General features: G+C 43.5%; 1 protein-coding gene across 2 annotated transcripts in view; it reads left to right on the plus strand.

Moving 5' to 3' along the window:
* The first annotated feature begins 5,294 nt into the window (after positions 1-5,294).
* The window catches only part of CDYL (chromodomain Y like), a 175,197-nt gene continuing 159,442 nt past the window's right edge, over positions 5,295-21,049 (plus strand). The window contains exon 1 of one of the 2 annotated variants that reach the window (XM_040645019.1): positions 5,295-5,511. In XM_040645019.1, coding sequence (XP_040500953.1) covers positions 5,488-5,511 — 24 coding nt within the window. In that variant the 5' untranslated portion in view covers positions 5,295-5,487. The remainder of the gene's footprint in view (positions 5,512-21,049) is intronic. The other variant, XM_040645018.1, reaches the window with a different exon arrangement.

Raw genomic sequence — 21,049 nt, forward strand, 5'->3', positions numbered from 1 at the left:
CACACTCATCTCCTGCTTAGCGGCTCTCTCTTATTGATAATCTCTCTCTCTAGAAAAGGCCAGAAGGTAATGAGTTTACTGGGATGGTCTCACTTGAGTGACAAACATAATTATCCATCACAAGAATTCAAGGGACATTTACACTTGATGCTTTTTTGAGGAATACAAAATGAATTAGTCACTGCCCAGGTAAAAAGTCAACCAGAATGTCAAGCCAGTACCTCAAGGCTGTTTCCTCTCTATGACTTTTGGTTTATTTTCTTTTTCCAGAAGGTGGGGTAATGTATAATGTTATAAATGCAAACTTTCTCAATCTTGATTGCTTCAATCAAAAGAAGGTACAACAAATACATACTACAAGGATTCTTTTGGTAGAATCACCATTAGCTAAATAGAAAAAGGAACAGCAGCGGGGCGCCTGGGTGGCTCAGTTGCGTAAGCATCTGCCTTTGGCTTGGGTCATGATCCCAGGGTCCTGGAATCGAGCCCAACATTGGGTTGCCTGCTCCTCGGGGAGCCTGCTCCTTCTTTGCCCCTCCACCCTGCTCGTGTTCTCTCTCTCTCTCAAATAAGTAAAATCTAAAAGAGAGAGAGAGAGAGAGAGAGAACAGCAATTAAACACTAAATCTAGTTGAGAAAAAAAATAACACTTAATTGTGAACTGATGAGGTTTGGGCAATGGTGGAACCTCAGCCTACGAGAAAATTGGTGAAATCAAATGTGAAGAAGTCTCAGGATTGATATTGGTAGGGCAGGGATTAAATAAATGGTGGCACTGGGCCAGGAAACAGCAGTGTGGCAGCTGAATTACATACCAGAGAGAATAATACCTGAGACCAGGGTGGAGGCAGAGAGGGAGAGACTGCCAGTTGAAATGGGGACATTGACTATGTGGCCAGGGGAGGAAGCAGGAGCTGAAAACAGGAATCATTATTGGGTGTCCAGAAAAGAAAAAGGGCACTGATCTCCAATTTAAGTTTTCAGGGAAGGAAGAACTGGTTGGCTCCAAGTTCAGTAAAGGGCCAGCATCTGAATTCATCTTATGACTGGTTCTCTATGTTTCTCTCTTTTGCTTCTCAGGCATGAAATTTCTTACTTTCTTTTGAGTAGGTGATTGAGATAGGAATTTCCCCAAGTTTTGTGGATTGAATGTTCTATAATAAGAATGGTATTTAATTTTTCTTTGGCTACAGTGTGCACAAACAAACAAACAAAGGTCACTTCTTCGTAAAAACCAGTTAATTGGGGGGTTTTGGAGGAGGTAGCCAAGATAGATTACGTTTTTGGGGTGCAAAATTAATGAAGGGAATCATTACCATTCCACAGCCACCCAACCTGCCTTTGGCTGAGAGTAGTTAACTGCTAGATTTGGGCTTCTTTTGTCTTTCCAGCCCCTTCCCCCACCCCTCTTGGGAGCCTTGGAATTCAAATGTAGATGAAATGCAGATTCTTGGGAGAATGGAAGAAGTGACTGGTTGGTTGGTCGAATGGCTATAGAGGAGACCCTCCAATTTGAGATTAGTCATTGTTAGCTGGGATGGGAAATGGCTTCGACTCTGGATCTGAAGAATCTTCACTTGAGTGGTGCTGAGAGTCTATTACCAATTGTTCAGATAAATTTGGAAAAAGAGTAAACTGGCTTCTGTTGGTCTCCACCACTGGCTCGAGTCAGGTAAGAGCTGAAGCTTATTGCCGGTAGATGTGTATCTTAATCACTTGTGTATGTCGTCTCACTTGTTGACCACATCTATAATCCTTAAGATTTATATATTTTACTAGTACATACTATTGCGCTGCATGTATTTTTGGTACAATGCAGATATCTTCCTTGATGTGTTTTGGGGATGTGATTTCACTTTTATTCTCAATTCACTGAGAAAGTACTTTCACAGCACCCACACACGTGGTCATGGTAACTACTGTAAGACTTCACTATTTCATAAAAGGTGGTATAAATGCAAAGCCATTATGTGGTCTTGGATGTATTTACTTCTGTTATGAGCACCGATAAATGTTGATTATTGGAAAAAATAAAAGCAAAATTTGCTTAAAAGTAAGACAGTTTGAACTAATTGAGGCAAAATGTATACATGAGCAAAATAGTATTCAATAAAGTGGTGGGTGTTTTATGTGGAGGGCAGATGAGAAGGAACAAAATGGGCAGCTGAGAACTCGCTCAAGTTCTCGGTCACTGGTGTGGATATCTTAGTACTGGTCCCCTCTGTCAATGTTCTTAATTACGATGGAAAGCAACTAATTGTTGGAGGAGAGAGGTAGCTGGAGCTGAGTTTAGGAGAATGGCTTACTCTCGCTTCATGATGGAGGTGATCTCTACCCAGTGGTTATTCTCTTAATATTGATGACTAATCATAGCAGCATAAATAATCCAGGTCACCAGGATTAAACATACCTGTAAATTGGCTTGTTGGAGTTACCTTTTTTAAAAATCTTTAATTCCCCTCCCCCTCTTTTTCTCCACATTGTTGGAAATCACCTTAGCACTATGATTGTGTATATACAATAGATGTACTCGCTCCATATCTGAGTATGGTTGTTGTGGATGTCTTTCTATCCTTGTTTCTTCTAACCTTCCCCTGAATAATAGTGGTAGTATTGGAGACTTTAGAGACAATGTATTTAACATTACAGACCATTAAGCACATGGTGGAGCAACTTGTGAATGCTTAACAAATTTTCTTCTGATGGTGGCAGTAATTAGGGCGGTGGCCCTGAGAGAAGAAATGTTTATGTTTTTATTTGTATCATCCCATTGCATATGGGTTTAAATGTGACATGTGTCTGTTCATTTTGTTCGGAGGATCCCTTTTATATTTATATTTTCTTACGCTTGTGTGGTTTTTAACCATCTCCTCCAAGTATCTGAGCCCTGGGCAGTAGGTAGGTGAGCTAATTGCTTTGAGACTTCACAGATTATATATAAAGTCCTAGTCCTTGCCTTCAAGGAGCTTACAACTTTCATTGATGAATTTGTGTGGCTAGAGAGACAATAATTAAATGCAACAAAGAATGGAAATGTTAAGCGAGAGGAGAGGGGAACAAATATTTTCAGGAGGCAGAGAGAATTTGACTGGGCCATCAGGGAAAGGGGCAGAGCTTGAGAGCTCCTTATTAAGTAGAGGAGGTGGGCCATTAATTTGCGATTCTGTTATCAAAGCATTTGATAATGGAAATCGGATGTGTGGGTGTCAGACTTTATTGTGAACATTGGAATTCCAACTCATTGAATAAAAACTTATTTTGTATGTAGAGAATGGTGCAAGGGTTGGAGAGTCAAATTTGCAGATGAGATCTGGGAGAAAGTCATAGTCTAGAAATGTGGGTGGGAGAGAAGAGTGGAGGAAACGGTTGAAACACACTGAGATGAACCCTTCCGTGGGGCACACCTGAGGGCTTCAGGAGCCCCTGGAGAGGGAATAACTGATTTTGCTCTGGAAGTCAGAAGGCTACGTTTTGAGGTGACGTCGGAGCTGGAGTTTAAGGTTGAAAGTGAGCATTCCGGGCCCAGGGAATTGCTGGTAGAGGCACCGGCAAGGAGAGAATGGTGACTCGACTTCAAGTAACTTAAGGGCAAGCGCTGTGCATGTTCCCGGGAGTGGGGAGGGCAGGAAACTCAGCGGAGTCTGTGAAAAGCCCTGTGGTGGTTAAACTGTATGTTTGGGGCCCAATCGAATTGTGTTTTACAAAGAAAAGTGGTGGGAGGAGCGCGGTGAGTGGAAGGTCGGTTAGGAACGAGCGCTAGATAGAGCACCAGGAACGCAGAGGCGGCAGAGGACCCTTTGGGGGAAAATGTAGGCTCTGGAGGTGGCTTCCAGGTGTAGGAAGTAGGAGAAAATGTGAAACTATGCCTCTGTAGTGTCCCGTGGAGAAGTTCGGGAGGACGGTTTGGAGTTGCGGGCTGTTTGGGGGAGTCAGGCCAGGAAGCCCCTTCCTCGTTCCGCACGGATGGGGAAACATCCAGTTAGTCTCCCGGCAGGTGTGCCCTGGGAGCTAGCCATGCGGGCCGTCCCCACTTTGCCCATCTCTCCTATGAAGTGGAGGAAGGGCCAGCCCATCGCTGTTCTGATCCGAGGGCCTGTCGTTTTAGTTGTCCACACCGTTCCCCCTTCCGAGAACCACCATTGACAGCTTCGTTCCATTAGAACCCAGACCTCCCCGGAGCCCAGATTCTGGCCCCTCCTCCCAGCTCCCCGTCCGAGGAGGTGGACGCTCCAAGAGGAACAGGGAGGCCTGGCGTGGGGGAAACTGCGGGCAGAGTGGAGGCAGCCGCGCCCTCGCGCCGCCCTCGACTGCGCCGGGCTCCCGCCCCCGGCTCCCACCCCCGGCCTGCCGCCCAGCGAGCGTGCCCGGAGCGCTCCGGGCCACACGGCGGGGCGGGTGGTTCGGGCTCCGGGTCTTGGAGGCTGCCGCGGGGGAGACGGGCACGTGTTAGGGCGGGGGGTTCCACCTGGCCACGCCGCCCGCCCTCTGCGGGCCGGCCTGGCCCGAGACGGGTGTCCGCGGCGGGCGCACGGAGGCGGGAGGTCTGCGCTCTCCCGGGGGGAGGCCGCACTTTTGGCAGCTCCGCCGCTGCCGTCGGGGCGGTGGGCTTGAGAAGCGGGCAGCTCGCCCCCACGGCCCCCAGCCCAACTTCGGGCCCGGCAGTGCCTGCCCCAGTTGGGCACCGCCGCCGTCCGCCTCGACCTTCGAGGCCCCCCAGTCCCGCCCGGCCCGGGTCCCGGCACCCACGTCGAGGCGGGCCGGCGGGCAGGGCGGCCGCGAGTCGGACCCCCAGGAGGGGACTTGCAGAAGTCGAGGCCCCGCCCACCGTTCCCGTGGCCCCGCCCACGCCTCGTCTCGGCCCCGCCCACCGCTCCCTGGCTCCTCCCCTTCCTGCCGGGTAGCTCTCGGCGGCAGCCCGCCCGCCTCGGCCCGGAGCGGAGCCCGCTGCTCCCCTCGGCCGCCCCGCCCCGCCTGCCTCCCCGCCCCTCCCGCGCGGGCTGTCCGAAAACCCGGAGCGCGGGAGCGCGTCTCCGCCGTGCCCGGGCGGCCGCACTGGGCATGCTCAGTAGCCGGGGCAGGTTTTTTGGTCGCAAGTAGGAAGCTTTTTGCACTACACCGGAGAGGGGGAGCCACGGAGCCAGCCGCGCTGCCGTGTACCGCCGCCGCGCCCGCCCCAGCCCGGCCCGGCCCCGCGGCGGGGCGCGATGTGCCCGAGCCCGAGCCGGCCCGCCGGGGAGTGAGCGCGGGGCGCGGAGGGCGCGTTGCGCAGCTGCTCCTGCGCACAACCCCGCCGCCGCCGCCGCCGCCGGCCCGCACTGGCAGTGAGTGTGAGAGGCTCGTCCGTGCTTAGCTCCCGGCGCCGGGAGCGGGAGCAGGAAGCGCAGGCCACGCAGGGACCCAACTGAAACAAAGTGTCGGCCGCCCGGCGGCGGCGGCGCCTCGCCCCGACCCTGCCCCTCCCGCCCGCCCGCAACTCCGCCGCCCACCATGGCTTCCGAGGAGCTGTACGAGGTACCTCCCCTCCCCCTCCCGGACCCTCGGGCCGCCCCCGCCCGCCGCCCCGCGCAGCCCCTCCCCGGCCCCGGCCCGGCCGCGTCCAGCCCGACGGCCCGGCTCTGCCGCGGGCGCCCGCCTCGCCCCCTCCCCCTCCACGGCCGCAGTTTGCTGGACGGGAAATGTGTGCGAGGGGAGCTTGAGCCACGCTGCTCCGAGGGGCCCGGCGGGCGGGGGGGCTCCCCGGAGTTGTCGGGCGCCTGGGGGGGCTCCAGCCGTGGGGAAGTAGCGCTGACACCAGTGACTTGCTCAGACTGAGCCCAAAGTGTTCTTGGCGAGGGCAATGGGTGTGAAGCCCCTGTTACCGCTTGGCGGGGTCTGTAGGCGGTGCGGGGGTGTTTTTCCTGTCCATTTAATAAAGCATTTTGGAGAGGATTTTGCCTCCGGTTTGGGGAGTGGGGGGCCGAGAGGAAGAGTGCAACTGTCTCGACTCTGTTGCTGGCCAAAGCGATGCAAAATAACGCACCGAAAATGCTAAACGTTGACCACATGCTTTAATTAGGTTAGCATTGTGGCCAGAGCCAGGAAATTTAAATTTAACGCTGATACACCGTCATTCATTTGCGCCGCAGCGTTGCAAGTAAGAAAGGGCACAATCAGAGCTGTAAGTTATGAACGATGGTTTGCCAGCTTCAACTTCAAGTTTTGGAGTTATCTGTTTGGATCTTTAGACATATTTTGTATGCCTCGGTGTAACTTCTTGACGTATTTCAAAGTAGACTTCCTAGGAGTACAGAAGCTTGGAAGGCTTTCTGTTCTTTTGTATAAATGATTTTGTTTATATATATTTATAAATACATCTTCGGAAGAGACTTAAAACTTCCGGATACTCTCTGGATTCACCTTTATGATGCGTTTAGGGACCTGGGTGTTTAGGGGCTTAAGTAAGCGTCTGTAACAAGTAGAGTCCCATGGCCCTTGTCAACCCCTAATAAGTACCAGGTGAACCTTCTGAGGTGTCATTATTGCAGTTGGCATAGAATGGCACTCTATTCCCGACAACGATAGCCTTCTAGCAACTTTTTGTTGCTTTTTAAAAGCAAGTGTTTGCAGAAGTTCTCATGAGGAGGCTGCTTTCTGTAGAAATAATAGTAAGATTGTTGCCTCCCCTTACATTGTATGTGGTCAGTGTACCTTAGCTGGCGCTGAAAACGTTCCATTCTCTTCAGCCATTTTACAGATTAGCTGTGCCCTGGTGTATTCAAGATACGATCTTGGGTCGTTTGGGTATGTAAAGGGGGAAAAAATCTTGTCCTCAAGAAGTTTCCCTTCCAGCAGGGAAAGTGATGTGCTAAGAGATGCAGGTCTTCCAGGCTCACAAACATTTGGGAAAATGCTTATGAGGGATTTTGGTTTCTACTTTAGAGTATTCTTTGCTAGTTTAGGTTTGCGTATTCACTCTGTTAATTTTTGTGATTATAAACACATAATCTCTTAAGTCATTCCATTAGCTTTTGGGTGAGGGTAGCACCTTATACATAAGTTGTATCTTAGGTGTGTGAAAGTGTTCCTGAAGACAGTACATTTACCACCAGTGCTTTATGAACTAAATTTAGTTCTTTCTTCTTATCTTCAGGTTTTCTAGTCACTACTTCCCTGGCAGAATTCACGTATAAGTCACATTTTGTTCAAAATTTGTGTTCATTCAGTATGTTCATCGAATGTCTGCTCTACAGTGATTCCGTAGAGATAGGGAGGCATAAAATATGAGGATGGTTCATGTCCTCAGCATTTATTGGGGAGGAAATAAGTACATTGCAAAGAAATGATACTCTCGCACAATTGACTTTCTGATTCTGGGTTTTGTGTTAGTTTAGAAAAAAAAAGTGTTATAGAAATATAGTTGAAGTGATAGTAAATAATGTGATAGTATCCTTCAGGATAAGTTCTTTAACTTCTTTATCTTTACTTGTAGGCAACACTGACTCTATGACTATATTACGATTGAAAGTTGATATTTGAAAGTTCTGCATAGTGGTTGGGAGTCTGGGTTTGGAGTCAGAAAACCTAGTTGTTGAATTCCAACCCTGTCACCTTGGGTAAATTACCTTGAAAGCTCAGTTTCCTCATCAGCAAAATTGGGATCAATGCTTACCTCACAGAACTGTGAAGTTTAGATGGAAAAAAAAAATGTAAATCATACTCCACAGTTCCCACAGTGAGCACTCAGTAAGTGATGGTTATTGTATTTTAACTGATCTAACATGCCTCCCCGAGGCCTGGTTTTGTTTCTAAAGATAGAGAATTGTATTGTTTTAATCGAGGCACTATTACTTGTGAGGCAGAAATGATACGCAATTGTAAATAAACACTACAGTCTAATAGGCTATTTGACAAGGCTGGGGAGAACACTAACGTACATTAGTAATAAGGTTATGGACATTAGTTGCCTCGTTTTGTTTCGTTCTGCCTAAATCAAAACAGAAGTTTCATGTTTGGCCTCAAACTCTAGAATTCTGTAGGGATATATTGACAAAGGAGGAAATTCAAAGTCTTGCTTCTTGATGTAACCTGGTATGGTAAGAGCACAGGTTTGCAGTAGCTGTATGAACTTGGGTGAATTATCTGATTGCTAAGCCTCTGTTTTGTCACCTAAAATAAATGAGATCTCCAGTACTTAGCATGGTGCCTGGTATATGGTAATAGGTCCTTAGTAAATGTTTAAAGTGGTTCTTGTAACTATGTGAATAAAAAATAAGGGAACAAGATGGGGTGAAGCATCAGCCTTAAAAAATTGAAAGAGCGTCTGTTGAAGATAGAATGGATGTACTCCCTGTATCTCTAGCAGCTAGGATTAGGAAAGACAGATTTTTTTACTTACTCTTGCTGAGTACTTCATAACTTTCACAAAATGATAAGCATCCCATAGATCAGGGGTCCAGACTTTATGAAAAAGACCAGGCAGTTGGTGTTTTAGACCCTGCAGTCCATGTCTTTGTTGCCACTATTCAGCTCTGCTGTTGTAGGGCAAAAGCAACAGTAGATAATACCTAAACGAGTGAGTGCCATTTTCCAACAAAACTGCTTATGGACAGTAAAATTCGAATTTTATATAATTTTTACTTGTCATAAAATAATCTTGTTCTCCCTCCCCCCCAATCACTTAAAAACGTAAAAATTATTCTTAGCCCATGGGTTCCACAAAATCCATGGGCTGGATTTTGTTTTCTCACCTCTGCTTTAGATGGCCAACTACTCAGGAACTGAAGTTGAGGCATGTGGGGGTGGAGTGTGGAGTAATGAAAGTCCTTCCAGCTCCAATCCCAGCTCTAGACTGGGTTCCGCTCTTTCCTTCTGTATAATGAAGGGAATAGCTCTGTGTCTTCAGAGACTCTCTCTCCTGAACTTTCTAATCAGTAAGATGTGAAGCTTAAATGACCTTAGCATGTAAAAGCAATTTATAGTTGATAAAGTGCTATACCCAAGTGTTACGTGATTATATTATTCTAGGAAATATCTTTATCTTCTTCCATTCTGGTTTTCTTTCTTTTTTAAAAAAAATATTTTATTTATTTATTTATTTGAGAGAGAGAGAGAGCGAGCAAGCACACTCACAAGTGGAGTGGGGGGGAGAGGGAGAAACAGACTCTCCACTGAGCAGGGAGCCCAATATGGAGCTCGATACCAGGACCCTGAGATCATGACCTGAGCTGAAGGCAGATGCTTAACCAACTGAGCCACCCATGCGCCCCATCTTCTTCCATTATTAAGGAAAGAAAGAAACCTACCCAGCTCTCAAACCCTGAAACCGAACCTGTTTTCCTTTGATATTTGGCATTTCAAAGCATCAAGTAAATTGATTATATCACCAAAGAAAGCTGTGAGATCAAGAGGACTTTATCTCCTGGTCAAGTTACCACCATGAGACTTTGTTCATGTGGGATTGAATATGGAATCCACACTGTAGTAAAATGGAGATGCATTCTCCTTATATGTATATCTTAATTAGTCCCTTTTTCTTAGTGGATATGGGGTTTTTCCCTTGAGAACTATTATAATAACTAATCTAAATTTTAGTAGGATCTCTGTGATCTAGTCCTGGCCTTCTGAGAAATTATTTATCTAACACATGCATAATCCAGTCTATCTGAAATGGAAGTAAGTTTTTAAGAATGAAACTGTACCTGGCATATAAAAAAAAATGTCTTAAAGTTGATTAGTTTGGAAGGATAATCAGAATTGGGGGGAAGGTAAGTCTTTTCAATTTTTCTTATGCTTTGAATGTCATTGCTCCTGTCTCCTATGCGCCACAAGAATTTTACATACATTGACCAAAAGCACAGTTATAAATAAAGTCTGCTTGTGTAATCCAAATGGAAATCACGAAGATCAAGAGACCTTCGGTGGTTGTTAGTTAAGCTAAACCCTCATCTGGTGTATGTGTGCTGGCTCTTAAAAGATTGACCAAGATAAGAAAAAGAGAGTTGTTTGACTGCTGGAGTTGATTGTGGGGCAGTGAAGTCAAATGTGTATTTTGAAAATTAACATCTTGAATGTGAATTGCTGAGAATATTATTTATTTGCCTAAACAGCGCTGTGGGGACATCCTATGTGCTTTACCTCTGAATTTGCTTTCAATTCGTGTGTACTAGAATAAGTCCTTTTTTCCGTTCTTGCTATAAAATCTAAGAATCATTCAATTTTTCTTCATGCTCTATAATGATTTTTAACCATCAAAGATATTTTCATGGTATATAGGAAATATTTTATTTGCAATGTTCTGATTCACAGTTTTGTGTATCTGTGATGCGCAAAGCCAATTTGAGTCAAGTTTTTGGGAGTAAGTAGTTTTTATATTGTGTGTGTTTCTAGGTGTGACAGCATCATCTAGGATCCTTTTAAAATACAAATTCTTGGGTCCAAACCATGAGAGTGTATTTTCAATGTTTGGCTGGAGACCAGAATCTGTATTTCCAAAAAGCTTCCTTATGGAATGCAGGTGGATGTAGGAGCATTTGGATTGCAGTGGTCTGTGTTTCTGACACTGAGGCTACACTACACGTTGAGGTGGGGGAGGGGTTGATATCTGCCTTTGCAGAGAAAGAACTCTAGGTGGACCAGACTAGTCCTTTTTGAAGGCTCTTTGTTGCTGGTTGTTAACTGAGTCATTCCAGGAAGGGAGTATTAAAAACACTAGGTACCTAGCTAAGGGTGCTTTAATGTTTTTGTCTTCATTGTATGACATACTTGTCCATCAGGTTGTAAGATTGGCACTTACAATCTTTAAAAGTAGGAATTTTTTTCTGGTCATTATTTTCCAAAGTTCAAATATTGCAATAGTTGCATAATTGTTGAACTACACTTTAATGAAAGAATGAATTATAGGAATGACTCTCCATTCTTGACCCCTTCCCTCCAGTATCCCCCCTCCCCCAGACGTTATGCCTTGTGCTGTTCCTTTTACACTTAGTTCCTCCTCTGCATATGTGGTTTCAACTCTTGGATAGGAGAACTTCTAACTTCTAACTTTTAACTACTTTCCCACACAAACTTAATTCTCTTTAGCCTTTTAAGCTGTGCAAGGCCTTGGGGGAATCTGTGTTCTCTGGGGAGTCTGGGAAAAGTCTCCCCCATTTGTACGAAAATTGGTACAAGTCTATATGAGAGTTTTTCTGAGGGAGAGGATCGATAGCTTTCATCTGTTTTTCAAAGGGATCTGTGACCCAAAACAAGTATTAAAATTGTTCTTGAGATCTTTGAGCTAAGACTTGACTTTCACTGCCCTTCATTGACTACTCTGACGTTATTTTTGCCAAACTCAGCTCAGCTTCAGCCAGAGTCCACAGTAAAATCATATTAAAACTTCACTGATTGGATTTGGAAGTTGTACACTATTTCTTTAAGAGGCTATTCCTGAAATTATACATACATGAAGTCTAAAGTTAATCCAAAGGGGAGTGGGAGGTACAGGCTTCAAGTTATGGAATGAATGAGTCACGGGGCTGAAAGATACAGCATGGAGAATATAGTCGATGGTTTTGTAATAGCATTGTATGGTGACAGATGGTAGCTACACTTGGGGTAGGTATAGCATAATATATAGACTTTGCCCAGTCACTATGATGTACACCTGAAACTAATGTCACATTGTGTGTCAACTGTATTTCAGTTAAAAAGAAAGTTAAGCAATATTTTAGCTTAAATTCTGACAGTATAAGGACTTTAAAATCCTTTAACTCTGATTCCACCCCTCAAACTAATTTACATGCTGTTATTTTCCAGTGTGTATTACTGCCCATGGAAAAAACCTTATACACTAGGACATTATTATTGTATACAAAGTTTGTTAAAGATTTACCTATATCTTTACCAGTTTCTTTGATCATCAGAACTTCCTTCTGGCATTCCTTTCTTGGGTATATCCTTTAGAGATTTCTTTAGTGAAGTGTTATTGATGGAAATGTCTAGTTTTTTTTGATTGTATGGACATGTCTCTATTTTGCCTTCATTTTATGAAAACAGAATTGATTCCAAATAAAACCAGCTAATTGGTTAATTTCTTTAAGCATTTTGAAGATACTTTTCCATTGTCTTCTGGCTTTCCCATTATGGTGGAATAGGCTGTTGTCAGTCTAGGTGTAGTTACTTTACAGGAGATCCGTCTTCTGTCTCTGGTTGCTTTTGAGATCCTCTCTTTGACTTTGGTGTTCTCTAGTTTTATTATTGTGTATGTCAGACTTTCTATAATAAGGTTTGTGTTTGTTGTGCTTCTTTTGTCAATTTGTGCCTTATTAGTTCTAAAAGTGTTGTCCATTTTATCATAAAATACTGCTGTTCTACACACTTCTGGAATTTCACCAAGTAGGTATTTATAAGGTCTTCTCATTTTCTCCTCCCTATCAAAGGGCAAGAACACTCTCATTTCCATCATCTTGTTTTAGTTTTGTTTGTATTCTCGGTTTTTCCTTGGATCTGACTTCTAGTTCACTAATGAACTGTGCCTAATCTGCTCTTTAACCCACCCATTGAGTTTTTAATTTCAACAATTATATTTTTTACTTATACATTATCTGGGGTTCCCCCCACCCCTAATCTGTAGCCTGCTTTCTTAGTCTTTGGTATTTGTCTACTTTTATGATTGAATCATTCTTTATGGTTGGGTTGGGGGAGAGTTATGGGGCACTTAGATATTTTCCTTGCTTCTTGAAAGCCCAGTAAAGCATTAAGAAATATACTTTATCGAAGATCTAGCTATTTTGTAGTGAGAATGCCCTTTTGGAATCTTGTTTCCTTTTTTGCCAGAAGTGGAAGAAACCTTATTGATTTTGAATTTGTGGTATCATGAATGGGGATAGAGGACTAGGGCCAACGCTTGAGATTTACCTAAAGACATTGAAAATGCAAATAAAGTGTAAACTAGATTTCAACGGGACCATTTATGAAAATGGATATTATAGTTACAAAACTAATGCTTCTAAGGCAAAATGTTCAACATCTTTGTTCTGTCAGCCTTGATATATAAGCATATTTTTGCTAATTTGTCTTTACCTGAGGTTGGCCTGTTCATGTGGTCTGAGCTACTAAAGCCATAGTTGTTGGCTTACTTTCTCCACACCTGCACAGCCCATCCCTTCCTACCACTGTGTTGCCATTTTTCCAATAGGTGGATACCCCAGCTTGCTAGCTTCAGTGTCAGTCCTCGTTAGAGTTCACAACTAGCAGGAATCATCCCTCCAAACTCTGTGTGACTAATTTACTTTTTTCTTTTGTGCTATAGATTATTAATTTGCACTTTAAGTATTACTTTCTCTAGGTGTTAAATAATATCATGGGGGGTTTTTTCCCTGGCAGTGGTTGGCTATTTTTTGTTTTGTTCCAGTGCTTAATCTGAGGATCTGAATGTGGTGAGCAGTCAATAATTGCTGGCTTTTAACTAAAATACAAATATTACAGTGCCTGGAGTTATATTGTTTGAAATTATACCATATATGTAAGAATTGTGCATTTAGGTATCTTGTTTGAAAAAAAACTCTACATGGTGTTTTGGAGGAAAATTATTTCTAAATTTGATACAAATAATTTGGAAGAAAATTGTATTCCTAGAAAGAGCATTTGAAATGTTCGTCATAGTATTTATGTTTAGCTGTTGGTGAAAAATGTTGGGGGAGTTGTCTAAAAATACTCTCCAGTTGGAGAAGTTAACCACAATATATTTAGGAAATGCCTTTGTGTTGGTGTTTTTTTTTTTTTTGTCTTATTTTCATTTATAGTGGACTATGCAATGTGAAGTTTTTAAGAGGTTGATATTTTCCTAGTGTTTGTTGATAAAGCTCAACGATGTTGATGCGGATAATGAATACCTGTGGTTAAAATGTACCCATTTTTCATCAGTAGTTTACTGTTTTAGGATTTTAGGGCATTACGGAGTTGCATACAGAAGCATTTCCTATTTTAACATGTAACTAATTTGGGTGTGTCAGCTCTTTAGAATATGTGAGAGCCAGGACCAAATAAAAGTCTTCTTGCCTTGTAGAGAGGGGGTCACACTCCTTACACATTGAACAGCTCTGGGTCTCTCTTGGAGACTGTTTTCCTTTATTTTAGGCATGATATGCTTGGACTTCACCGACTTCTTTATCGTGTTAGGAACAGGTACATGGTAAGGGAAAGAGAGCTGTCAAAGGCATGTGGGTTGACATTAATAAAATTGCTTGTGAGATGAGCCGGGGACGGCACCTCTGGGTCATGGAAGGCAGGGGCTCCTGAGCCCCACAGAGCGTGTGAAAGGCATGCTTATGAAAAGAAAGGCATATGCTGAAAAGAGCTGTTGAAAATGATTTTTAAGAAGTTTTGGCATGTAAGTGACAATATGCAGTTTACTTTTATGGTATGTTTTCCAAAGATTCCACCCAAGTATTCCTAACAGCAGAAGCGAGAGATCAGAGAGCCTCATGAAGAGATGGAGGTGGAAGTTGGGGACTGAATGGCCTGCTGCAGTCCTGGCCTGTTTCTGAATTCTCACGTTACCTAAATCTTATGAAGTTAACAGTGTATGCCCTAGAAAATTTTTTTGATTTGATAGTAAACGTCTTCAACGTATTTACCAGTATGTACTTCTCCATAAAACTTTGGGTCAGGTTGATGTTTCAGGAAGATGAGTTAGTGTCTTCATACAGCTCTTGATCTCCCGCTGGGTGTGTGCATCCAATGCAGAAGCATCCATGACGATACTAGGTGAAAGAATTATTAGCTGATTTGGTGACATGTAAATGAGAATATTTGAATTGAGTGATCAAAAAGATTTTTTTAAAATCTCATTTCAGTAATTCTTACCATTGAAGTTTAAAGATACTTACTTTCCACCTAAAGTGTCTTATTGCTGGGTTTTCAGGAGATGCACTCGCTGCTCTTACCTCAAGTCTGTCTGCTGATTCTCTGCTTAAAACAACAATTGTGCTATTCCTCAGAATCAGTCATGAGAGCATTTGTGGGGTCTCTGTTGGAATGGGGGCCTGTCTGGCTGTAGAACTCCTCTCTACCCATGGGCTAGGCCAGTACCCCCTTAGTAAACTTCCTGTCTTTCATCTCCTCTTTCCTCCTCAATGTTCTTGTCCCCATGTCCAGCTCTGGTGCCTTCAACATGATTTTCATCCCTTTGCCACCTTCCCTTTGTGTTGAGACTTCATCCTGTTTTTGACTCTTGACCCCAGCCTCCATACTTGTTGCCTTGGTAAAGCTCTGGCCTGGGAAGTAGCAGTCTGACTGTTCACTTTTTCTTATTTAGCTTTTCATGTGTGCAGTCCGAGGGAAATCCTCTGCCCATCTTACCTCAGACATCTGAGGTAGAGGTTAGCCACCTTTCCAACTCTCGGCCAGCAAACAGGACCCCTGTCTTAGTCCTCTAACTTCCTCTTATATGCAGATGAGCTTTTGAGCTTAAAGCAAGAGGTTAATGATTATTTTATTATCATCTCTAAGGATGGAGAGAGAGGTATATGTGGCAGAGGGTGCTAACTAGAATGTGATTTGTAGGGGCGCCTGGGTGGCGCAGTTGTTAAGCGGCTGCCTTCGGCTCAGGGCGTGATCCCAGCGTTCTGGGATCGAGCCCCCCATCAGGTTCCTCCACTGGGAGCCTGCTTCTTCCTCTTCCACTCCCCCTGCTTGTGTTCCCTCTCTCACTGCCTGTCTCTCTCTCTGTCAGATAAATAAATAAAATCTTTAAAAATATATATATGATTTGTAGTACTCTCCCCTCAGAGTGTACATGTGACTAAAATTTTCTCCAGAATTATTTTATATGCCATCATTCAACACCACTAGCTTCAGTTCATAAATGAGCGTTTTGAGAATGTCTTGATTAAATTGATAGATACATATCTAAAAATGTGTTCCTAGGGTAAATGATCCTAAGTAGCTGTAGGTTGAGACTGCTTAAAAGCGATGAAGTTGCAATGATTATGTAGAATGAGTTTAAGAGATTGTGGAATGAGAGGTGCCTGGCTGGCTCAGTAGGAGGAGCGTGCAACTCTTGATCTCAGGGTTGTGAGTTCGAACCCCACGTTGGGTGGAGAGATTACTTAAATCAGTAAGTATTTAAAATAAATAAAAGATTGTGGAGTGAGATCTTGTCAAGGTGTGTGGTTCCACCTTGGCAGGAGGGAGTTAATGTGTTAAGACCAGACACGTTTGGTTTTCCCAGAAACCTGATCAAAACCAACAGAAAAGAGATTGTGGTCATGAGTGGACAGCTTTACAGCAATGCTGTACCCCCACCTTTGTCAAAAGGTGGCCTGGGAGAGAAAAAGACCAAAACCAGGTGGAAAAAGGGTTGTTCTGAAATTGAAGTCTGTTATATGCATAATCCCACTGGAAGGAAGGCTAAAACCTCGGAGTCCTTGTCTTGACCAATTTCTGTTGCAGTAGAGGGACATGCCTTAGAAGTTGGTAAGCTCTTGAAAAGCCTTTCCTGTAGTGGAACAGAGGAAGAGTGTTCTCCTTAGAGCTTGAGAAGGAAACATTGATTGGAGCATGTAGGGATATTCTTGTGACCAAGGCCTTGAGAACTTCAGTCTTCTCTCAGAGGCAGTAGGCAAAAGATTGGAATGCCTCATTGTGTTCCTGAGCCCCTCACTCTCCTGGGTGATTGGGGTGGGAACTAAAAGTAAGGTGGAAATTTCCATCCTTCATGTGCTTTTTCAACACCTTCCACCACTCAAAAGTGTGACCCCTCTCCCATTTCTTCAGAGTCCTTCTACCATACAAGCAGGAGCTCCCTTCCTGCGTCCACATGTTAGGGCCACAGCTGACTGTCTGCTCTGCTCCTTGGGAGGAGGGATGTCGTCATGTCCTTCACTGAATCAGCAGAACTTCTTCCCATAATTCCCCAGGTGATGTGAGGTCATCCAGAGCCCTCACCTTGGCACAAGCTTCTTTGGTTTTCAGTTGTGCTTCTCCCTTTAGTAGTATCCCTGGTAAGGGGAGTGATCTCAAGGACAGAGCTGGCTGTGTTCACCATTCGCCTTTATTGCTGGGCCAGCTCCAGTCTGGTTCCATCCCCCCTCCAGGCATCTCCCTGAATCTCCGTGGGCAGGAACTCTGGTGGTTGAAACTACAGTACCTACTACCTACAGAGAAAGAGTGGCTCAAGACCCATGTGCAGTGATTTGTTAGCTTTTGCAAGGGGGTGTATATCAGAAGCTCCTGTCATTGAGCATGGTTGTAGGATCAATTCATGATCCAAGATTTGTTCCCAGATTACTTTCTTTTTTGTTTTGTTTTCTTTAGCTTTGTTGCATTTTTTCTCTTCCAACTCTGGGTCAAGGGCAATGAGACTGAGAGTTGCTGTCTTTACCACCTCCCCGCTCTCTACATCCTTCTTGTCATCCAGCCCCCTGTTGGAGAGCCCTACCCGGCTGCACTCCATATAATATGGAATTGAACTATTCAGAAAAGTTTAGTTTCTTGTTCTTAATGAAAAAGCCAAGTGAACAGTAGAATCGTTCTGTCTCTCTAAAACAATAAGCTTTCAAACTAAACTCAGCTACTCTTTACTTGACCTCCTCTCCCTTGTGGTTTGTTTGAAAATTGATTTCTCACTCCGGTACATCATTATCAATTTAGGACATGCTGTCCAGTTTTTGCTTGTCTATCATATATAAAACATCCATAAAGACACAAAAGAGCAGCAAACATGTAGAAAGATACCTTCACCCTCCTTATCTATTTTGGATCTATGTTAGCAAAAAACTAGTAAACATCTTTAAATGATTCGTGTTTGTTAAAAGTGGCATTTGAAAGATTTCTTCAAAGAGTTTATAAATGATATTCATGAAATCTTCTAAAATAGGAAGATTGCTTAAATTAGAAAACCTTTTACTTAATAAATTTTAATGAGCATTTAATAACATGACTCAGTACTGTATTTAAGTTTGCGTAGGTGACCTTTTGCATTAGCATGCTCTATAAAAACTTCTCCAAGTTCAGGAGGCATTACCTCTGCCGTTTAGAGTTTACTTTAAGTTGTTGGAGATGTTATTGTTCTATAAGACATACACCTGCACCTTAACCAAGAAAAACCCACTCATTTTCCTTGCTATGAGGACCAGACTCTTTGCAGTGTAAGTTAAAAGATAATGGTAGCTCCATTATAAAAGATAGACAGCATCCTAATCGATATCTTAATCTTCCTTATTTTCCATGACCACCATACTTGAGGTCATTAAGCAGAACGTAGAGCAGATGTGACTGAAGCAATGGCGTTTTCTGATGTAGTTTGTGGAAGCCGAGCAAGAAAACAAGCTCAGCTAATTACCTGTAATTTCAAAGGCAGCCAGTAGGTTTCCTGTGCCCAGCAGCTTGAAAATCTTCTGTATGAGCCTAAAACTGAGTGGCTAATTAAAAGGTAGAAAATGAATAAACTTTGCATGAGATTAAACAAATTTGCAAGGAGAATGAACTTAATGCCCCGTCATGAATAGCGATTGTTGAGTGTCATCAAAGATTTCAGGTTAAACAGGTTATTTATAATGAAGCATAAAGCATTGATGAAAACAGAAAAGATCAGAGATTCCATTTGTCCAGTATTTTTGTTCCCCAAAATAAGCAGGTGTTCACTTTGGAAAAGCATTTGAAAGTTTCTTTAAAGATGATGAATGTAAGCAATGACGATTTGATATTTCCTATGATACTTTTTGAAGAAAGAGAACAAAGTAAAGGGTTTGGAGAGTACGTTAAAGAAGACATGTCCAATATAAACTTGAAAAGGCTCGTGCACAGTGGCAAGCATTAACATTCCCAAGAAACAAGAAAGAAGCAATGTCAAATCAGAATGTGATTTCTGTCACCAATCGCACTGTCGTCGTACAGCTGATTGCGCAGGAATCCACACAGATCTAGTAATGGAAATTAGAGAGTTTGAGAATCGTGAGGTGCAGAGGGAACAAACCTGAGGCCCGCGTGGTGGGTTTCTTTATTAGGGAGCTTCACGTTGTTTGTGAGCAGTCCCTTTTGATGTACAACATACTGTCAGTGTAACGCCCTCGACTTACAGTTCTGAATTGTGTTAGTTCGTTCCAAGATTCATCTCTCCCTTAGGGAGTAAAGAATTGGCGCCACGGAGGATAGTCAAACGACTGTGTCTGAGGGCAGTCCTAGACAGAAAGTTCTGGGAATGTTTTGTGTTACTGCCTCTTTGAAATAAGAGTTTGGCCTCTTAAAGTCAGTACTTGAACCAGCTGACATCCGCTTGGCAGACAGGTCCTTTGAATTTCACGGTGTCAGAATTTACGTGGCCTCCTCACCTTACGTTGTGGTTTGTGTGTGAAGGCCCAATGTATGTTTACTGAGAAAAGAAGAGGGAAGTCTAAGAGGGAAAGAAGAGTTATTCTTTGCTCTACCTCCCTGGATCAGCTACCACGGACCACAGAGGACCACCATTCTGGACATCTCTATGCATAAGTACAGTTAGAAGAATGGGTGTTATTTCATAAAAGTAGAATTATATACATGCTGTTCAGTAGAAGACAGAAAGTAACATGAAGGAATTGTAGACTTTCATATAAACACTTTTTTTCCCGTTTGTCCATTTTTCTTTTGCTTTTTTTTTTGTACTGATTTGTTGGAGTTCTTTGTAGTCAGTGCTATTTTTGTTACAAATCTCATGGACACCTCATCTGTGATGCGTCTTCATTCTTCATTTAAAAAATTTTAAGTTTGTAGTATAGTTACATATTAACTACGTTTTACATTTTAATGCAAATTCATTTTCCCCATTTCATTTCTTACTGAAGACATCCTTCCTGCCCGGGACCCTTGTCCCGTTTTCATCTAAGAGTTTGCTGCTCACAGCATGAACATCCACCTGCTTTTATATATGATGCGAAGTTGGGATCTGATTCCTCTTTAAAATGTGGATGGTCTGTTGTCACCATTTATTAAATTATCCCTCCCTCCCCCACTAGTTTGCCACTTCCCCCGTGATGTAAAGTTTTCCTGTACGTGTGGGTCAGTTTCTTCTGTTCAGTTGGTATTTTGGCTCTTCCTGATCACACCACACTGCTGTAATTAGTCTGGGTTTATAATACATCTTGGAAACTTGCCCTGCCAGGTATCTTTATCTTGTTCTGTTTTTCTGAAAAATGTCTTAGCTCTTCTTGGTGGCATGCTCTTCCACTTAAACGTTGGAATCCTCACGTTGAATTACACAAGAAGCCACGCTGGGGTTGGGATTGATGCTGCATCGTGTGTGTGGATTCATCTGTGGCAGTGGAGATACAGCGGTGGACCTAACAGATAAAGTCCCTGCCCCAAGGGCCTTATATTCTAGCGGTGGCAGCAAGCTGATTAGGATACTGCTGGCAGCTTGGGGTGTGTGTTATTTTTATGTAAATTGTTAGGGAAAGCCTCATTGATAAGGTGACACCTGGGACTTGAAAGCAAAGGAATTCCCCCCTGCGGTCAGCATATGCTCAGTAAGTTTGAGCGGCCACTGGGAGGCCCCTGAGTCTGAAGGCGGAGGGAGAGGCTGGTAGATGAGGTCAGTGGTACTGGGATCTATGCAGGCCCTTTGCACGTGTGCTAAATACTTTGAGTTTTATTTTTACTTAGATGGGACGCCATTGCAGGAATGACGCCATCAAATGAACATTTTTAAAAGGTTATGCTGGGTGCCATATAGAGAGTAAACTGCAGGGGGACCAGGAAGGAAGCAGGGGGATTGATTAGGAGGCTGGCAGAATAATTCAGGCAAAAGATGATGGTAGTTTGAAGCCTGGGTTCTGGGGTGATGGGGGGCGGGTAAGTGAGCAGTGATTGTTTGGGGGGTGTATTTTGAAGGTAGAGCTGAGCAGGTTTACTCCTGGATTGGACATTGAATGTGAGGGAATGAGAGGAAAAATGGAAAGAACCCGGGTTTTTAGGCTTTTGTAACTAGAAGAATGGGATTGCTATTTGTTCAGGCAGGTGTCACTGCAGCTTTGGTTTTATTGGGGATGAGGGCTGGTGGTGGATCAATGGGAGTTGGAGTTTAGACGTGTTAAGTTTGAGATGCCTTACAGAC

The sequence above is a fragment of the Ursus maritimus genome, unplaced genomic scaffold (genome assembly GCF_017311325.1).
Source record: "Ursus maritimus isolate PB19 unplaced genomic scaffold, ASM1731132v1 scaffold_30, whole genome shotgun sequence".
Lineage (NCBI taxonomy): Eukaryota > Metazoa > Chordata > Mammalia > Carnivora > Ursidae > Ursus > Ursus maritimus.